This window comes from Bactrocera oleae, chromosome 3, assembly GCF_042242935.1.
Source record: "Bactrocera oleae isolate idBacOlea1 chromosome 3, idBacOlea1, whole genome shotgun sequence".
Lineage (NCBI taxonomy): Eukaryota > Metazoa > Arthropoda > Insecta > Diptera > Tephritidae > Bactrocera > Bactrocera oleae.
The window spans coordinates 17,434,717-17,455,443 of record NC_091537.1 but is presented as its reverse complement, the minus strand read 5'-3'; the positions used below and the strand labels follow the sequence as shown (position 1 = coordinate 17,455,443).

The following is a 20,727-nucleotide window of genomic DNA, read 5'->3' as shown; positions in this document are numbered from 1 at the left end:
CTTGATCCACCCCGGTGTTGGATCGACCAGGGTTATTTTTTTGAAGCGCGGCCGAAGGCCGCCAACGCAAAAAGAAGTTCTGCGCAAAAAAACCTTGATCCACCCCGGTGTTGGATCGACCAGGGTTATTTTTTTGAAGCGCGGCCGAAGGCCGCCAACCCAAAAAGGAGTTCTGCGCAAAAAAACCTTGATACACCCCGGTGTTGGACCGACCAGGGTTATTTTTTTCAAGCGCGGCCGAAGGCCGCCAACGCAAAAAGAAGTTCTGCGCGAAAATTATTTTGATACACCCCGGTGTTGGACCGGCAAGGGTTATTTTTTTTGAAAAAGTAATATTGTCATAGAGGGTATAACATAATACTTAACATCAATGCTTTGTAATAGTTTATTTCTCTAGGTTTTGGATTCCTGTATTTGGGGTATTGTCTGTGTTAATTTCTTTCAGTTCAATTACAAAAGATGTCGATAAGGTAACACTGGTTATTTGAAATTTTGCAACCCTTTTGTTATTGTCAGAATTAATAGAATTTAACAATAATTTAATTATTGAATTAAACTATTTTTGCACTATATAATGTAAAATAAATGTGTACAAACGAATTAGTGAAGTGTTAGTCGATATAAAAGTGGAAAATATAAGTGTATAACCCATTCGAAATGGGAAAAATGCGTACTTTAAATAGTCAAAATTTTGAACTTTAAACCTAAATATCTCGAAAACTATAAGTTTCCCGCGGCTATATCTATATATATTCTTGATCTGGAGGATCTCCTCTATCCGCCCATACCCATTTTATCCCCGAAAGCGTGGGACGTTATACTAAAGTTTTCCCAGTAATGATATACAAGTATTGCTTTGCACATATATTTTTATTTTTTTTAGTTATTCATTTCCGAACACTTTCAAACATTTGTTTTGATATTTTTTACGGACACAGTATAAGCTATTTCACTTTGTTTACAAATTTGGCGGCTAAACTTTCACACGATCAGCTGCAAACAAAAGTAAATAGCGTTCTAATCGAAGAAGCAATGGAGCCTTGTATTATAGAATTTATTGGCGAGAAGTCCACAATTGGCATTGTGCCGAATTTTTCATTCGATCCTCTGCATTTAATATCGGGTAGTGTGGGACCGTTTCGTGCGGGGCTTCCCGTCCATGTGCCACTATGGCTTGGTATACATTTGCGCAAACAACAAAAATGCCGCATTGTGCCTCCCGAATGGATGGAAATTGAACTATTGGAAGAGATCAAAGAAGCAGAAAAGAAATCAAAGTTTGTAAAACTAAGCATTGTTGTCGTGCATTTATTCAACATAATGCCGTTTTTTAATAGGTTCTTCACAAAGATGCCCAGTGAGCATTACATGGTGGAAGCACAATTGATCATGAGCACTGCGCCAGACGATGTGCCACGTTGTGAAGAGCTGCGTACGATTATCAAAGATATTTTTGATATTCGTGAAGCAAAATTGCGAACATCCATCGACGCATTCATCAAGGGCGAGGGTACATATGCGAAATTGGATAATTTAACGCTGTTAGAAATGCACACTGTTCGCCCAATACTGCCTCACTCACTGGACCATATAGCGCGTTACCAACGAACAGCTTTGGCTACACAACGTGATACTTCTTCGTTGGGATTGAGTAATTCAATGAATACAAGTCATTTCTCTCAATAAAATAAAAAAAATAAGTAAAAATTTGTGTTTTAAAAAAATGTTATAAAAATTTCCATTTCGGTTTGCATTTTGTTGACGTTTCAAATACTTATCGGTATGGCATCCACACATAACTGTTCAATCAGCTGTTTGTTACAGCTTTGATGACGTTTTGATTAGATGCAATTTTTGCTTTAACAAACAGCAGTGAGATCAATTTTCAATAAAATTAAAGAATAATAAGGAATCTAAAAATGAGCGCAAAAGTTTTGGAAGTGGATGATGATGTTGCCGATAATACTACGTCTACTGGTACGCATCGTATCCATTTTACAAAAGATGTAAAGAATGCAATCGATAAGGTAAGTAGCTTACAATTTGGGAATACTAATTAGCAGTATGATATGATTGCGAGTCTCTCGTTCGTATTATTTGGATTATGAGAACGTACCGCAACTAAATGGTATCATAAGTTTTCACAGCATCAATTAAAAAATTTTCAAAATATTTAACAAATTTGCTTGCAGGTGCTAAAAACTGAGGATCCAATGGACTCACCTGACTTCAATACAGTCGATTACATTAATCAGCTTTTTCCAAATGAACAGTCTTTGGTAACCATTGATGAGACCATACAGCGCATGCAATGTGAAGTGTCATTAATTGATGATAATATACGTGCTGTTGTGCGTGGCCAAACCAATACAGGTCAGGATGGGCAAATGGCTCTTACCGAAGCTCAAAAAGTTATAACAACATTGTATGCGCACATTATTGATGTGAAAACGCGTGCTGAAAAGACAGAGGAAATGGTAAAAGAAATTACGCGCGATATTAAACAGTTGGATTGTGCAAAACGAAATCTTACTTCTGCGATTACGACACTAAATCACTTGCATATGCTGGTAGGCGGTATTGAAAGTTTAAATAAATTAATTGAAAAGCGTTTGTATGGCGAGATATTAAATCCATTGCAAGCAATTACTGAAGTTAATCAACATTTCAAACAATATTCTGATATTGAAGAAATAAAGGTAAAACAAATTTACTACTTGTAAAAATTAATTAGTGTAACAATTAATACATTTTTATGTACTAGAATTTATCGCAAAATGTGGACAAAATACAAGTGACATTGGCTAAACAAATAACCGAAGATTTTAAAGATGCATTCTCACATAAATCAGTTTCAAGTGGTAATGCCAGCAACAAACAGCGTTTGGGCTTGAATCAACTGGCGGATGCTTGTAAAGTGATTTCCGTTTTGGATCCAAAAGTCAAAAAGGAACTGTTAAAGTGGTTTATAGGTGCGTTATTTCTAATGGATTTTTCTATAATTACTTATACAGTTTATATCTATTTATAAAAATCAAAAATATTTAATTTCCTAAATAGCACAACAACTTGAAGAGTACGTGCAACTCTTTCACGAGAACCAAGATATTGCCTGGTTGGATAAAATCGACAAACGCTACGCTTGGCTTAAACGCCACCTACTTGACTTTGAGGATAAATTCGGCGTTGTATTTCCACTCGACTGGGAAGTATCTGAGCGTATTACTGTCGAATTCTGTCGTCTAACTCGTGAACAACTCACACAAATTATGTCGAAGCGCAGCAACGAAATCGATGTGCGTCTACTACTCTTTGCCATCAATAAAACACAAGCTTTTGAACAGCTGCTATCCAAACGTTTCACCGGCGTAACTTTGGGCGCTGAGCGGCGACCATCAACAACAGCGCTCAAAGTACTACCCGAAAGTGGCATGGTTGATCCAAATGCGCCGCCAACCATTGGTTTATTTCAAGATCAAATTGGCAGTTGCTTTAAGGCACATCTAGGCATTTATATTAAGAGCATCGATCGTAATCTATCGGAACTAATGGAGAAATTTGTGGACTTGGCTAAGGAACCCTTTAAAGTTGCCGAATCGAAAACGACTGTCTATCCAAGGTGAGTTTATGGTTATATATATATTGCTTGTTAATTAGTAAAAAAATTTCATTAATTTTTTCTTACAGTTCGGCAGACTTATTTGTATTTTATAAAAAGTGTATGGTGCAGTGCTGTCAGCTGAGCAATGAACAGCCGATGTATGAATTGGCGCTAGTTTTTAAAAAGTATCTTCGTGAATATGCCAGCAAAGTATTAGAGTTTAGCACACCAAAATTGCTAACAACAACAGCGTCGATTGGTGAGCTCAATTTTTGTAATTATGCCCCGGCTAGGCTATATATATTCGTCTGTCTGTCTCTCTGTATGTACATGAACTAGTTCATTAGTTTTTGGGACATCAATCTGAAATTTTGCACAATTTTCCTTTCTCCCCATGAAGATGCTTATTTGTCGGTGTCATCGATATTGAACCACTAAAGCATATAGCTGTCATACAAACCGGCCGAAATCAAGTTCTTGTATGGAAAACTTTTTTAATTGAAAATATATCCTCAAGAAATTTTGCATAGATTATTGTCCAAGGCAACTATATAATTTCCGAAAAAAATGTTCAAGGCAAGGCAACAATCTCTGAACATATTGCTCAGATCGAACTGCTGTAGCATACAGTTGTTATACAAACTGGTCTATCAAAAACAAGATAAATATATTTTTATAACCTTTTTGCTATGAATAATGCACCTGTGAAGGGTATTATAGCTTCGGTGCAGCCGAAGTTTATGTTTTTTCTTGTTTTTTTTTCGTCTTTAAACTTGTTTATTTTAAATAATTCTTCAGGTAAAAGCATGTCCTTGCTCACACGTGATATGCAGAATCTCTCCACAGCCGCAGGTCAAGTTTTCCATAATTTCTTGAAAGAGGGCGACACGCAACGTTTTTCACGCGAAGATTTAATACAAATCTGCTGTGTGCTAACCACAGCGGAATATTGTCTGGAGACAGTGCAACAATTGGAGGACAAACTTAAGGAGAAAATATCTACAGCTTATGCCAATAAAATAGATATGTCAGAGGAAAAGGATGTCTTTCATCGGTTAGTAGCAAATAACTGTTTTTATCAAGTTTGCGATTTCACTTGTTTTTTTTTGTTTTTATACGCTTCGCACAGCATTATTTCAAACTGCATACAATTGCTGGTGCAGGATTTGGAAGCGGGCTGTGAAGCGCCGCTACAGTCTATGTCCAAAGTACAGTGGCAGAGCATAAGCAATGTTGGTGATCAGAGTGCCTTCATTAGCAGCATTTGTGCAAATTTCAAACAGACAATACCGGTGATTCGCGATAATTTGGCCACATCACGCAAATACTTCACACAATTCTGTCACAAGTTTGTCAACGCTTTCATACCGAAATTCATTAACGTTCTCTACAAATGCAAGCTAACACATTCCGATGGCACCAACAATGTTTTGGGTTGCGAGCAACTCTTACTCGATACGCACAGTCTGAAAACCGCTTTGCTCGATTTGCCTTCAATTGGTTCGAGCGTTAATCGTAAGGCGCCCACCAGTTACACCAAAGTCGTTGTGAAGGATATGACACGTGCCGAAATGATTATCAAAGTGGTTATGACACCCGTACAGCCGCCAGCACATTTTACGCAGCAGGTGCTTAAACTTTTGCCCGACATCACCATTGCGGAATATCAGAAAATTTTAGATATGAAAGCGGTGAAACGCGTCGACCAGCTGCAATTGATAGATCTCTTCAAACACACTGCCTCTCATGTTGCCGTAGTCGATGGTTTGCCCGAAATATCAGCAGCTGCTGACGATGAAAGTGCGCAGGCGCAATCAGAACTGAATGTCAGCGATAATACGGATGCGAGTTCATCGTCTACGAAGTGCAACAATGGCACTGATGAAAACGCACAGTCAGCAACTGTCACTGCTGCGGCGCCAGCTGGCGGTGCCACTTCCACACCGAAGCGTGCATTTATTTTCAGTGTCGGCAGTTTTACGGGCAGCGCAGATAAGCACGCCGATGGCTCGTCGAATAGCGGCAGCGATCGTGGTCGCATACGCAAATTGGAGAGTTTGTTGAAGAAGCGTTTGCCATAAGTTGTTATTGCACATGACTGTTGATTTTATTCGTCTGCTGTTTAGTTATAAAATTTTTGTTTCACTTTACTTTTTTGGTGAGTACTACATTCCATTTTGTTTTCGCTTTTAATTAATTTATATTGTATTTTTAATTAAGTATATGTATGTATGTACGCGTATATGTCGTTGCAAAAAAAAATTAATAAACTCATTGTAGTCATTGTATATGTTTTGTGTAGTTTCGTTAAGGAGTTGTTGTTGTTGTTGTAGTGGTAAAAAACTTTAATTTTGAGCAGTACTCCCGAGCTGTTTGCCATTGGTTGGAGAAAATTGCGCGTGCAATCTGGTTATATAGATCAGATCAGTAGTGCGAACGGGAAGCGTAATCTTCGTTATGTGTGGTTTTACCTTGCAATCTGCTCTTTGTACGAGACCCATTTTCATTTTGTAGTTTAATTTCCCAATGTTGTTTTGTCGTAGTAACCCTGTAGGAAATGTTTGCAATTGTTGTTGCATCAGCTAGTAAATTCGTGATTCAACGTGGCAACATTAGCGTGCCCCCCAACCGGCTTTTTTGTAACTAAAATTATGTAAGGATTGGGAGGTGTAGAAGGTATGCAAATTGCTGATAACTTTTTGTCCTGATCAGCGTGATAGTATTCTGATGCATACCCTCTCCATATGGCTGAGTAGTATTAATGCCATAGTTGGTTGCTTTGTTTTTTTGACTCTCCACACATTTGTCAAATAGTTCGTGGTTGTTGTTGTTGTAGTGCTGAAGTATTTCGGAGAAATGCTGCCGTGGTGACAGTCCTTGGCTGAATAAAAATCTGGGTCCATTGTTGTCCAAATAGTTCCTAGTAATTTGGAGCATTAAACCCGATTCCATTCCCGTTACTTGGATTTTAATGTTTGAGCTCCATCCACTGAATTTCTTCGTTTTTTACTGATATCGAATTTCAATGACGCCCCAACAATATTATTTGTGAATCCAACATATAGAAATGCGCTTAGTTTCGGTGCATAGAATTGGCTATTGAGAGAAAATATCTCAAAATACTGCTTCCGTTTTGGCTTCATCTCATTTAAAAAGTTTGGTTTTTGCGTTTTCCGCTAGGCGACTAACTTTTGGTATGCTGCCGGGTTGACAGTTCTTGGCCGAATGTACCATAAAACCGCGTCCGTTTCGGTTATGTAAAACCGTGTGCCGTGGAAATTTAGCCGACAACTTTTTTGTTTACTGCGAGCAGTTCTTGTTTTTGCTAGACCCATTAAGTATATAAATAAGTGCACAACGTGATGAGCTGAGTCGATTTAGCCATGTCTGGCTCTAATACGTTCACTAGTCCTTCAGTTTTTGAGATATCCATCTGTAATTTCGCACACGTGCTTTTCTCCGCAAGAAGCTGCTCATTTGTCGGAACCGCTAATATCTGACCACTATATAATATAGCTGCCACACAAACTGATCAATCAAAATCAAGCCCTTGTATGGCGTACTTGTTTATTTGACAAGCTAACTTTACGAAATTCGTCATGGTTTATTGTCCACGGCAGCGCTACAATCTCCGAAGAAATTGTACAGATCGAACCACTATATCATATAGCTGCGATACAAACTGACCAATTAAAATAAATTTAAATATCTTTTTTTTTACCCTTTATGCTATAAGAAATGCACCTGTGAAGTTTATTAAAACTTCTAAACAATTCTTTTTAAATTTTTAAACTAAAAAATATGTACACAAGTTTCTTTCAGAAGTAATTTCAAGCTGCAGTTTGCGCATGCCTATTGTTTTTTTTTATAAACGAAGTAAAGTGAAAAGTAAAATTTCGTCCTGTTCGGTCATTTTTTATTTAACACAAAATTTCAATGCATTAATTTCAATGATTACATTTGAAATGACTTCGTTCAACCGTTGCAATATAGGTTGCTTGATTTGCATTCTACTAAAATATAAACTATACGCCACTACTAGCTAAACCTTCTTCACTATTAACACACGCTAACATTTTTTTTTCGCTCAAATTTAATTATAAACCGCAATATTTAGACGGTTGGGGTTTGCTGCGCAAGAAACATACATATATGTTACATATACATATATACTAGATATGTATGCATGTATATATTAAATTTCTTGTTCTTGTTTTTTTTTTTTAATGTATAATTCAACATGTTACATTGAAATTGCTTTGTACATATATATTGAGTGATTTTATAAAATAAAATCCATTGTTAGTTAAATGAACTAATTAAATATAAGATATTACATACATACATCTTTGTTGTATGGTCAGTCGTCTTAAATTGACTTTATAAAAAAAAAAGGCTCCCGCAGTGGAATTCTTAACATTTACATATGTTGGAGTTTAACAAATGCTAAAATTTCGTTAAATACATTTAAGTATGCAAAATATATACATACATATATAAATACAATACAACAAATTTGCTGTTATACGTAGTTACGAGTATATTTGTATATATGCATTTAATTTAAGCTGTGGTGAAGTTTGTGCGCCACGCTAATTAGCGATATAAGCGTGTGAAGTTCTTCAGCGCTACGGTTATTGTCTTCGGCGTGCTGGCATTGCTGGAAAATGAAATCAGAAAAATATATACATGTATTTGACTACAAAGTTTCAACGTTTTAACAACATACCTCAACACTGCGGCAGTAAAATCGTCCAATTGCTGTTGTGTTGCCGTTACATAGCCACCACTATTGCGCTTTGGTAAAGCATCTAGTGCCGTGCTGATGTACGTCTGCATATGCTCGTGCGTCTCAACCGATTTCAATTCATATATCACATCTGCGACATCGGACAACATATACGAGTGCAAACAATACACTGAGGCGTGTATTAGATTCAAAATTAGCGCTGCACCATTTTGTTCGGCTATCTCTTTTACCAATGGACGACATTCGGCATGGCGTTGATTCGAACTACGTCCCCATTTCAAGAGATTGCAAAAGAATTTCATCACTGACGAATTGGCCTCTCGATGATCGAGTGTGCAGGCGAGTAGAGCGCACTGGAAAATCGGTGTGACGAGTGTGCTCTGCAGAAACGGTACAGGGCAGCATTCGATAAAACGTGAACACAGGCGAAAGAAATCATCCACAGTGTCTGGATTATTTTTGAGACCATTCTCCACACGTAACATACTAAAGGTGGGTTCAATGAAAGCTTTCAGCATTTCTAAGAGACCTGCACAAGCACCATAGCAATTGCAATTAAGTAAATTAAGGTTATGTTGTATAACAAATCTACACTCACCTGGTATACATTCACCGGCTTTAGCGAATTCATCGACTAGCACCGAGCCGAGATACAAAAAACAACTGTGATGATGCAGCGTATATATACAAATCATTTGCTTGACCAACGGCTCAACCAAAACCGAAGCCTGTTTGCGCACCATACGCACACCGTAACGTATGAGTCGGCATGTACGCTCCATAATGCGTACATCGGTTTGATATTTAACCATAACTTGTGATAACAATGGCCAGGCATCGGTCAGTATTTGCACGGTGGGATGCAGCTCACCGTCGGCGATATCCGGATTCGTGTGACGTATAACTGCACAAGCGCGATCAATCCAGTAAGCGGGATCGGTGCGTTCGCCCTTCTGTACGCTTGCCAATGTGGCAGTTGTGTTCTCCACCATTAATGCTAATGGTTGCAATTGAAAGGATATAATCTCACGCATCGATGTCTCTAGTTGTGTGTGATGGAGGCGCGATAGTATTAAAGAAATGCCTTTTAAGAGACCAATCGCTAAATCATTATTGATTTCAAAACTATCAAGACTACGTGCAATCTCGACCAGACCGCTTATGTGGCACACCATTTTCTGTCGACATGCGGCACAGATGGATGTGAGCGCTATCGCGGCGGCCGCTGCTAAGCCATTTTTCTGTTGCAGTGAATATAGTAGAAAATTGAGTACGGCTTGCAGCGACTCCGGATGATTTTCGATCCAATCACAGAGCTCGCCCAGCAACATGATTGAGGTGTAACGTACCGCAATATGCGTATTATCGGGCAGATTTAGTATGGCCTCTACAACTTTGGGTATAACTTCGTTCTCATCACTAGTAAAAACAGAAATAAATATATTGTAGTTGTAAAAATATTAAAAAGTGTTTTGTGTGCTTACGGTATGATGTTTTTGGCAACATTTTGCATAATAAACAAAGCGGATTCTGTCGATTCCCACGTTGTATTCGGCGCTTGTAATATAAGGAACATTTGTTTAAAGCACGCACCCGAACCCACAATGAAAGCCACATCCTTGATTAAATCGGACACTTTGCGTCGAAAGTCCTGTTGAAGAAGAATATTGAATATTAAGCACAGTAATAGTAAAAACACCAATTTCATACATACATTAAAACTATCGTGTTCATCAATTAGACCATCATGATCAGCGTCCATTTGTGCATGCCGGTAAAGCGCACCCAATAGCCGTTCAATATGTGGCTTAAAATGTGATGTTAACTTATCATTATAGCGTTGAAACAGATCCTCACTTAGGCGATACCACAAATTAAACGTAATTTCTGCTACCTCATAATCAAAATGACCGACACACATCAGCACCAAATCCAGTCCTTTAATGGAATAATGTGGCGCTTCTTCGTTGGAAAGCATTTCGTAAAAGTAAGCCTCACATAAAACTGTAAATATGCGACAATAGTTCATTGTCTTATCGATATCTTCATGTGCCACACTAATGTGATAAGCCGTCTCTAAGGAACAAACTGCATTAAAAATTTGTGCTTCAATTGTCGGATCCAATTTATAACGACTGGTGCTAGCTTCAAGACAGCTAAGCAGCGCGCACAAACACTCTGTACATGTATCATGTAATTTTCTTGAAGTTTCTGCACTACTTAAAAGCTGGAAAACCTTTTGTCCCACTGGATTCTCTGTGAAATGATGCATTGGTATTGCTTGCACTGCTACCCAAGCGCTGAAGCAGCGTAGGGTACAATTTAAAAGCCGTTCTTGTTGTCCATCACTGCGTTGTAAACAAATGCATAGAAATTCAAGTACTTTGGGCGCAGCAGCATCTAACTGCTTATGAATTTCCTCGCGTCGATTGGAGCCCAAACGCAAATATCGCGAATCGATCTCTTCTGGTAAAAGTGTAAGTATTTCCAGTAGTGGCCACACAGATTGTGCTTGTGGCGATAATAATTCTAGTAAATCGATAATTGGCTGTTTCCAAGCTGCCATTAGCAGTGCCAGGTCAGCAACGGCGAGACTGAGTTGTGTTACAATTACTGCATCGGTATCATTTGTTATTTGTCCGATGTGTGCAATTAAAGAATCGCGCAGGGATTCATGTGATGAAGGTGGGAGTTCATTGAACGAATTTTGAATTTTGTTACGCATCGTCTGTGCAGCAAAATAACACGAATGCAAATCGCGTTTCTGTTGCAACAGCTCGTCCGCAATTGTCCATGAATATATCTGCAATTATGATATTTGTTTTTGGTAACATTTTCAAATATATTGTATAGTTTTGTTTTGAATTTAATAGATAACTCACCGACTTCTGAAAATCCTCTAGCCATTTGTTGGCCTTTTCCTTTTCTTTGGGATTACTATTGTGGAAAAGGGTACAAATACCCTGATAAACTAACTCAGCGGTTGGCGCTGTTTCCATCTTCACTTCAACACTACGACGTACTCACTAAATAATTTATTTCGATTGATAAATTTTGTGGAGAAGTTGTAAAAATAACTCTGAAATTTTATTGCTTTACACTTTTCGTGTTCACAACTCCTGTAATAATTGAATAGCTGACGATTCTTTATACTGCCAAACGAGCTGATACCGAACACAGGGTGTATCGCAGATAGAAATTCAGCTGTGGAAAATAGAAGACACTAACTACATAAATTTAAAAGTATGGATTCATTGATTCTTTAATATATTATTATACAATTAATATTTTAATATTTAATTTTACTTTGACTTCAATGCTTGTATGCTTTTAAGTATTTATTTTGAATAAAGTGTTTTTTATTCGCAAATATTGATATATTCGTATGTATATGTATATAATGGTAGGTTGGCTCAATTTTTACCTGTTATTTGTAACTCAAAATAATTTTTGGTGCTACTCAACATTAAAATTAACTATATCTAAAATTTCTGTTAATATTCTTACATTTTAATTCTCACGCAGTTTCAAAACAAACTCGCTTTATAAAAAGTGTTTACTGTGATATATCGATGTGTCATCTGGCCGCGCATAATTTGGGAATGGAATGAAGTCAACAAAACTCCAACAAAAACAGCAGAAATAACATATGCAAAGCAACAACAAAGCAAGTCTATAAATTTACGTAGATCGGAAAAAACATAAGCAACGCACTCAGCAACCGGCTGTTCAAAAAATATAGAAAAATTGCCAAAAATTTTCAGTAAAAGAGTCGAATAATTGCTGTCTAAAAATGCTACAATGCGAAGAACTGAAGGACGATGAAGGTCCCTCGAATACGCTGGAGCAGTTTACGGAATTGGAGCAAGTACTCGAAATGATCGATTTTTTGAAAGCTTGCGATGCGCCAGGCTTTGAAAAAGACCATGAGCAATATACGGAAATTTTATCTCGGTACATTCAATGCAAATAATTAATTAATTAAGTGCCATAAAATAATAATTTACATGTCTCGTACTCTTTAGATATCAAGAGCAGCCACATTTACTAGATCCGCATTTAAATGTATTATTGGAGCGATTGCTAGCGAAAGTTCATAACAGGGCGTTGTCGGAAGGCGAAATCCATGCCGCCTTCAAATATATGTATATTATTACTAAAGTACGCACATACAAAGTATTGGTAAAGTTTTTACCACATGAATTGACTGATCTCGAATTCGCTTTGGAAATGCTCGAACGTCAAAATCCCAATGAATTTAACCACTGGGAGACACGATACATGCTGTTGCTTTGGATGTCTATATTGGTTTTGAATCCCTTCCATATGTCTCGTTTGGATGCTTATGTCACAAAGACTAACGAGCCAACTTCGTCTGGTAACTGCGTTGACACTACGCAAATGTTGAACCATACAAATGTCCATAGTAAATCGAAAATGGAACGGATTTTTGATCTCTGCCAATTATATTCAGCCACAAATGACACATGTAGCAATATAGCCGCATATTTGGCAGCCAAATATTTAGTGCGCGCTGATATTAAAGATATTTACTTGGAACGTTACTTGGACTGGGTTATGAGCCAACATCAATCGGAAACTGGCGACGCTAAATTCGGTGAATTAGCTGCCGTTTCTGCTATTTTGAAGCATGGAAAGCGTGAAGATTTGTTGCCATATGCCGATAAATTACTCAAATGGATTGTTGGACTGCAATATAAAGAAAGTAATGATTTTTTGAAATACAAGTGCTACATAAAGATTGTGCAGCGCATAGGTTTGGTGTACTTGAAGCCGCGGTTGGCAGGCTGGCGATACAAGCGTGGTATTTATACAGAAATGAAAAAGATAATCTTTATAAGGTATAACATATAAAAAATTACACTTAAAACAAATTACAGGTACGCGTTCATTGGCTAAGAATTTGAATAAGTCAACAAATGCTGCGGCTAACGAAAGCGGCAGCGGAAATGAACCTGATACGGACAATGCAGATGGTGATGGCGAAGAAATCATTGTGCCAGATGCCATTGAGGAAGTAATAGAGGAATTGTTACAAGCATTGCGCAGTGGTGGTAGTGACATACGTTGGAGCGCAGCCAAGGGTATAGGGCGTGTCACAAACAGACTCTCCAAAGAATTGGCTGATGAAGTAATTGGTTCCGTTATTGACATATTAAATCCACTAGAGCCGCATGAGGCTTGGCATGGTGCATGCCTAGCGCTAGCTGAGCTGGCAAAGCGTGGGCTACTGTTGCCACATCGTCTACGTACGCTGGTGCCACTATTGATGCAGGCTTTGTTTTACGATGAAATGAAGGGCTACATGTCCGTGGGTCAGCATATACGCGATGCTGCTTGTTACATGTGCTGGGCATTTGCACGCGCCTATAATCCAGAAGATTTTCAACCTTTCGTGGAGCAAATATCTTCAGGTCTACTGACGGTCGCTGTATTCGATCGTGAAATAAATTGTCGACGCGCTGCAGCTGCTGCTTTCCAAGAGAGTGTTGGTCGTTTAGGAAATTTCCCACATGGCATAGAAATTTCAACAGCAACCGATTTTTTTTCTGTGGGTTTACGGCAAAATTCCTACTTGAATGTAGGTGATTACATAGCACAATTTGAGGAGTATCAGAAACCGCTGATCGATCACTTAGTCGAGCGTAAAGTGAATCACTGGGATACGTTGATACGTGAACTGACCGCAAAGGCGTTGCACAAGCTAACCTTTCGCGCACCAGAATATATGGCAACTGTGGTGTTGGGACAGCTTTTGGGCAAAACGGAGTCAATTGATATCAATATGCGGCACGGTACTGTGCTAGCGATTGGTGAAATTACATTGGCTTTGAGCGAGACAGAGCGTCAAGTTGAAGGCAATGCTTGCAAAAAGTTTCTATCTAATCAATTGGTGACCGACCTAAATGAGTTGATGGCAAAATATGTGCATCGCGACATGTTCCGTGGCATGAGCGGTGAAATTATGAAACACTGTTCTACTGATTTCATAAGAAATTGCAGCATGGCACGCATTGAAGCATCCGTCACGTGCGTGGGTAAGTACAAATGTCTTTTTCAAACAGGGCTCAACCACCAGAAGGAATTTCTATCACCTCGTACGCTGATGATTGCATGGTGTTGATGTCATGCACTGGAATGGATGGCAGGTGTGCGAAAGTAACCGGCTATCTTTGACTTGACACTCTCCCCGATTAAATCCAGACTAGATCTTAACAACATAGTCGATGGCGTTAAAATTCCGACTGTCAACAATCCTAACATTTTACATTCGACAGCCTGTGCTCCCTCACTCCTCATACGATCGCGGTCAAAGTACAGAGCCGCAACAAAATCCTCAAATCGCAACACATGGGAAAAGACAAAGAAATGTTGCGGGCGACATACCAAGCAATCGGCTGGCCAGTCACGAAAAACCTTCAGACGTGTCAAACTACTGCACTTCGGACTTTTACAGGATGCCTTTTGATGTCTCCGGTTAAACATTTGCATGCTTCCGGTCAAAAAACATAATGAACTCCTCTTAGCGCAGCTTCTGCTAGGATGTTTTCGCGTCATAGCAACATCAAGGGGACTTTCCTTGATTACGTCGACGACAACGAACATTACGCCGAGCAGACTAAGGATGCAACTAACTTTAGACACGCACTGATCGCCATTCATAGTGGAGCCATCAATACTTGTATCGACTCCCTCTCAGTGAATGGCGTATTTGGAGTCAAGCCACCGCCCATTGCAGACGAATATCTCGAGTTTCCCTGGAAATCTAGAGTGACCCTTACGCAACTTCGTTCTGGATACTGTAGCAGGTTAAACTCTTACTTATCCAGAATCGACACCGACTTAGCATATACATGTCCATCGTGCAATTAGGTCCCAAATGACTCTAACCATCTCTTTGCATACCCAGCAAACCTCGCTTATCTAACGCCTCTCTCCCTGTAGTCCGACTCCGTCGAAACAACACACTTCGTGGGCCTGCCGTTGGACGACTTTAAAGACAACCAATTCGAACCTTACCACCCAAGTGGGCATTAGATAACCGCTACAACAACAAATGCCTATAGTTCAAGTATACATAAATAAATATAAAATATTTTTAAAATTGCAGAATCTTGGCAGTATATCATCGATAAATGTCTGTTGAATAAAGCATCTGCCATACGTGAGGGTGCATCAGCAGCTTTCGCAGAACTGTGCCGCTCATACTATATGGGTGATGAGCGATTTGGCCCAAATGCCGAAATTATAAGAAGCTACATAAAAGGTGCCACAAATATCATGGAGGAGCAGACACGTATGGGCTTTATAAGCGCTTTAGGTGCATTGCCCGACTTTATGATCAAAGCGAATTTAGATGATGTACTGGAAAGTCTGATAAAGCATTCGCTTACGCCAACACAAGCTGTTATTACAACCGGTGAAGCGATGAATCAGCATGAGAACCTGGCAACGGGCACATGGAGCGAAGCGAGACGTGATAGTGTTAAAGCGCTTAGTAATGTGGTGCACGCATTGGGTTTTAGTAGAGATAGCAAAAGTAAGCTTTGTTAGAAGAAGAGGAAATTTTTCTTGTAAAATAATAATTTACGAATATTTTTCTATTTATCAAGTCTCATTTGGCAATCCAAAGTACTTCAACAAAGTTGTAGACTGCCTTATAAAAGCCTTGAATGAATACACATTAGACAATCGAGGTGATATTGGCGCATGGGTACGCGAAGCAGCAATGAATGGTATTATATATTAAAATTAATTATTTATTAGTGAAAAACTTATTAGTCGCTTTTTCCAGCCCTCCATCAACTTATCACAACATGTCCGAAGGACCTACTACAGCCACAACAAGTTCATCAAATTATACTGGGTTTCATGCAGCAGGCTGTTGAGAAAATAGATCGTACACGCGGCCTGGCTGGTCGTCTCTTCTGTCAAATAATAACTACTACACCCCCCATACCGCACATACGGCACCATGTACGCCTGCTGGAGATATTCCCCGCCGATGTTAATAGTGTATTGTGGCTGTTTGCCGACCAGACATTCCCACTATTCTGCTCCTTGCTCGATTTGCCCGATTACTCACAGCGTGTGCTACTCGGGTTGAGCGCAAGCATTGGACAGTTGACAGAGTCTTTGGTAAACAAATATTAAATCTTCTTTATTCAGTATTTAATTTTAAAGTTTTTATCTAAAACATTTTTTAGATAAAATACTCATCGGCAGCATTCTTTGAATTCTTACGCACACATCCTGCAGAAGTGCCACGTTTATGTAAAGAGATAGTCGCCAACTTCGAAGAAAATGTCATGAATGAACGTGTGACATATCCTATGCTGAACTTCTTGGACATATTAATAAGTTCAGGTTAGTCTTAATCCTTACTTAACATTACCCAATTTTCACACATCGCATTATTCGCATTAATAGGCACCATAAACGTGGTGTTATTGGATGAGTCAAATACTTTTGGTGAGGACATTTACCGCCTGCTGAATCTTGAGATTAAAGGACACAAAAAACTCTACAAACTCGTATCGAGCATAAGTGTCTTTTGCCAGCTGGTGCAAGTACCACATCTTTGCAAACGCATACTATCCAAAATGGCAATATTCCTCGGTCTTACCCATGTACATGTGCGCAAAACAAGTGCCACTAAATTGTACGAAGCGCTTGCTTTGCATGGTGACAGTTGTGACATTCCTGAAGAGAATATGGATGAGATATTGAATATATTGTCCGAAACAGACTGGGGATCGCCGCTAATTATGGTGCGTCCTGTACGCAATCAACTATGCGAATTAATGGGTATTAAACCGCCAGTTAGTGGTGTGGCAGGCACAAGTCTTGAAACGGCCGGTGTTGCAGGTGTGGCTGCAGGTGTGAGTGCGGCGCTACGTTTTAGAAATTAAATTGTATAAGACAATAATAAAACGATGCATATTTGTCACGGCGGGAGGAACTCTACTACCTTCCGTTTAATATTTTATTTTAACAAACCTATATTAAATTTTAATTGAAAATCGCAATTATTACTAATAATTGAATATAATGCGTCGCCTTCGGAAAAATAAATGTTGCCGCCAATATTCCAAAAACAAATTTTGATATTTAATAGAATGAGAAATATTTATATGTATGTAGTATATGTTTATAGTAAGTATGTAATTCTAAACGGCTTTTTATGTGTATTTCCGCAATTTGGTCTTAACACACTTTTTCATTTCCTTTATTATTCTTCCTTTCCCAATTCAGTAAGTTTCGTTTTATTCTCTTTCGTTCCTATTGGATTGCTCGTGTGTATGACAGTTCGTGCGCGGGTTTACTTCAGTTAACTTTGCAAATTCGGTTGTGTGATATATTTTTGTACAATAAACGTGAGTGCAGTGATTAAAAATAATGAAATGTGTTAAAAAATATTGTTTAAAGCTTTATTTAAAGTGTAAATGTTCTTTGCGCAGCGAAAGTGAAGTGTAGTGGAATATATTGTGCTAATGGTTCAGAGGCCTCAGTTTGGCAAATGTGGTTACCCGGCGGTGGAGAAATGTGCTAATTTAAATATATAAAGTCTGTGCTAATAAGAAAAATATGTGAAGGAAAGTGGTATATTTCTGCAATTTGCAATTTTCGCTATTCACGCTTGCATACATGTGTGTGCATGAAAGTTTTGCGGCATATAACCGCTATAACAAGGTGACACCGATAAATCGCATATTAAAAGGTACGTTGCTTTTACTTATTAGAATAAAATAAAATACTTTCGATATTAAATTATCATAAATAATAAAGATTATTAAGTATATTAAAAAAAACGTTATTTACTCATTTTATAAGTAGTTATCATCAAAGTATTAAAGAAGTATACCAAAAAAGTTAACGAGAAGGATTAATTTAATTTAAAATATTTAAAAAAAAAAGGTTATAAAAAAATGTTTTCTTACTTAAAATTTATGTGTGTATGTAATGTGTTGATTTGTAATAAATACTATATGCGTACACATATTTGAACATTTGTAGAAATTAATGTGTGTATGTATGTACATGTGTATGTATATACATGTGTAAGAATCCAATTTTCGTTTCCGTTAGTCCGTTTCTACATTTTTCATTTCCCCTCATTTCTATCCTTTCATTTTTTTCTAGTTTGTTCCTATTGGGCCAGTTGATAGTTCGTTCGTAGGTTTTCTTCAGTTGGTTTATTTAGTATAATGTTGGCGTAAAAAGATAAATGCATACAAGTTATTTAAATAAAAGTATTTATAAAGTATTCAATTTAAGCTTTAATATTTGCTTGTGCAGTGAAAGTAATTTTATTAGAAAATGTTATTACATGTATACGTATGAAAAGCATTGCCTGAAAAGCGTGTTCACCGAAGTAAAATAAGCTGATAACTTTCACCAATTTGTTTTTATTCATATGTATGTATTTATGTGTTAATTTATTAAATATGTAACCTGCAACGCAAAGTGTGTGTTGATGGTAAAATTTGAGAAATAAGTTGTATATGAATCAGAGAACTTAAAACAATGAGAAGGTGCAAATTGAATTTTGTATGATGCTCGATTGGTTGGCTGAAAATTTGAGATCAAGGAGTTCACCACTTTCTGTATAGTTTTGCTGTTATTTAACAGAAATGAGAATTTTTAACAACGTTCTCTGACAAAATACGTATCTACCAATATAAAGAGAAAAATGAAATGAAATGAATGAGAAAACAAGAAATACAAATGCCATTTCACATATGCATGATTATTTTTTGCCATATAAACGATTTTTATGATGAAAATTTGATAAATTATTATTTTTTTGCACAAATGCTACATTGATAAAATGTGAAAGATTATGCAAAAAATGATATTTTACTATTTTCATAATTTTTATACTCTCGCAACCTGTTGCTACAGAGTATAATAGTTTTGTTCACCTAACGGTTGTTTGTATCACCTAAAACTAATCGAGTTAGATATAGGGTTATGTATATATAAATGATCAGGATGAAGAGACGAGTTGAAATCCGGGTGACTGTCTGTCCGTCCGTCCGTCTGTCCGTCCGTCTGTCCGTCCGTCCGTGCAAGCTCTAACTTGAGTAAAAATTGAGATATCTTTATGAAACTTGGTAGACATGTTTCATGGTACCGTGAGACGGTTGGTATTGCAGATGGGCGTAATCGGACCACTGCCACGCCCACAAAACGCCATTAATCAAAAACAATTAACTTGCCATAACTAAGCTCCGCAATAAGATACAAGACTGTTATTTGGTACACAGGATCACATTAGGGAGGGGCTCCTGCAGTTAAAATTTTTTTAAAAAAAGTGGGCGTGGTCCCGCCTCTAATAGGTTTAATGTGCATATCTCCTAAACCGCTAATGCTATAATAACAAAATTCACTGGAAGCAAATATTTTTAGCACTTCTATTGACGGTGTGAAAATAGTTGAAATCGGGTGGCAACTCCGCCCACTCCCCATATAACGGTACTGTTAAAAACTACTAAAAGCGCGATAAATCAAGCACTAAACACGCCAGAGTCATTAAATTTTATCTCTGGGATGGTATGAGATGACTTTATAGGAACCGCGTTCAAAATTAGACAGTGGGCGTGGCACAGCCCACTTTTAGGTGAAAACCCATATCTTGAGATCTGCTTAACCGATTTCAACCAAATTCGGTGCATAACGTTCTTTTCATGTTTCTATGTCACAGTGCAAAAATGGGCGAAATCGGACTACAACCACGCCTACTTTCCATATAACACCATTTTAAATTCCATCTGATTATTTCACTTTCCACTATGCAAATCAGGCAACAATGACTGTATCGGGATACAACTTTGCGTGAATAATGCGATTAAAGTATGCCACCTTGTGGCCAAAAATTGTCTAAATCGAACCAAAACTGTTTAAGCCCCTAAGTACTAAATATGTGGACCCCAGTGCCTATAGTTGACCTTCTACCGAAAATATCAGCCAATCCACAAAGAAATCTCAAACGAGTATACTATTTGACTTTGCGAGAGTATAAAATGTTCGGTTACATCCGAACTTAGCCCTTCCTTACTTGTCTAATTTCAATTTTTACAGAATTAATAATTTATGTATGTACATCAATATGTTATATTATATAATATAATAATATATTATCAATTATCAATAAATACATGTGAGCGCACTGCTCTATACGTAAGTTATATGTACAAATATGCATATGACCGCCCAAAATAAGTAATGCATACACAAATCTACATACATTTAAGCGTACAAATGTAAGTACGTCAGCCAATAGGCAAAATACAAACATTGTTGTACAAAAACAACAATTGTCTCAAATAGCATCAGCACCAGAAATCAATAT

At 37.8% G+C, this 20,727-nt stretch overlaps 4 protein-coding genes across 5 annotated transcripts; 3 read left to right on the top strand and 1 right to left on the bottom strand.

Annotated features, from left to right (window-relative positions):
- Positions 1-916: 916 nt before the first annotated feature.
- Positions 917-1,707, top strand: Psf2 (DNA replication complex GINS protein PSF2-like protein). The gene is made up of 2 exons (XM_014247664.3): positions 917-1,277; positions 1,338-1,707. Exons 1-2 carry the CDS (start codon positions 1,033-1,035, stop codon positions 1,684-1,686), a joined length of 594 nt encoding a protein of 197 aa, XP_014103139.3. The 5' UTR covers positions 917-1,032; the 3' UTR covers positions 1,687-1,707.
- A 78-nt stretch (positions 1,708-1,785) lies between these two features.
- Positions 1,786-11,965, top strand: Vps53 (vacuolar protein sorting 53). Of its 2 annotated transcripts, XR_011395036.1 has the most exons (8): positions 1,786-2,027; positions 2,193-2,699; positions 2,765-2,972; positions 3,061-3,619; positions 3,688-3,860; positions 4,400-4,655; positions 4,731-5,759; positions 11,877-11,965. XR_011395036.1 is itself a non-coding variant. In XM_014247662.3 (7 exons), the coding sequence occupies exons 1-7, from the start codon at positions 1,920-1,922 to the stop codon at positions 5,680-5,682; spliced, it is 2,763 nt and encodes a 920-aa protein (XP_014103137.1). In that variant the 5' UTR covers positions 1,787-1,919; the 3' UTR covers positions 5,683-5,889. The 2 variants fall into 2 exon arrangements, 1 of the variants encoding a protein (XP_014103137.1); XM_014247662.3 differs by lacking the exon at positions 11,877-11,965 and having other exon boundaries at positions 1,787-2,027; positions 4,731-5,889.
- Tnpo-SR (transportin 3) lies at positions 7,491-11,590 on the bottom strand. Its single transcript, XM_014247661.3, has 6 exons — positions 11,234-11,590; positions 10,066-11,154; positions 9,836-10,002; positions 8,950-9,770; positions 8,331-8,880; positions 7,491-8,261 (listed from the first exon to the last, which is right to left on the bottom strand). The coding sequence occupies exons 1-6, from the start codon at positions 11,348-11,350 to the stop codon at positions 8,198-8,200; spliced, it is 2,808 nt and encodes a 935-aa protein (XP_014103136.1). The 5' UTR covers positions 11,351-11,590; the 3' UTR covers positions 7,491-8,197.
- A 31-nt stretch (positions 11,966-11,996) lies between the features above and the next one.
- Positions 11,997-17,474, top strand: Tbcd (tubulin folding cofactor D). The gene is made up of 8 exons (XM_014247660.3): positions 11,997-12,305; positions 12,377-13,176; positions 13,253-14,410; positions 15,484-15,912; positions 15,986-16,108; positions 16,168-16,511; positions 16,580-16,739; positions 16,803-17,474. Exons 1-8 carry the CDS (start codon positions 12,145-12,147, stop codon positions 17,282-17,284), a joined length of 3,657 nt encoding a protein of 1,218 aa, XP_014103135.2. The 5' UTR covers positions 11,997-12,144; the 3' UTR covers positions 17,285-17,474.
- The last annotated feature ends 3,253 nt before the right edge of the window (positions 17,475-20,727 follow it).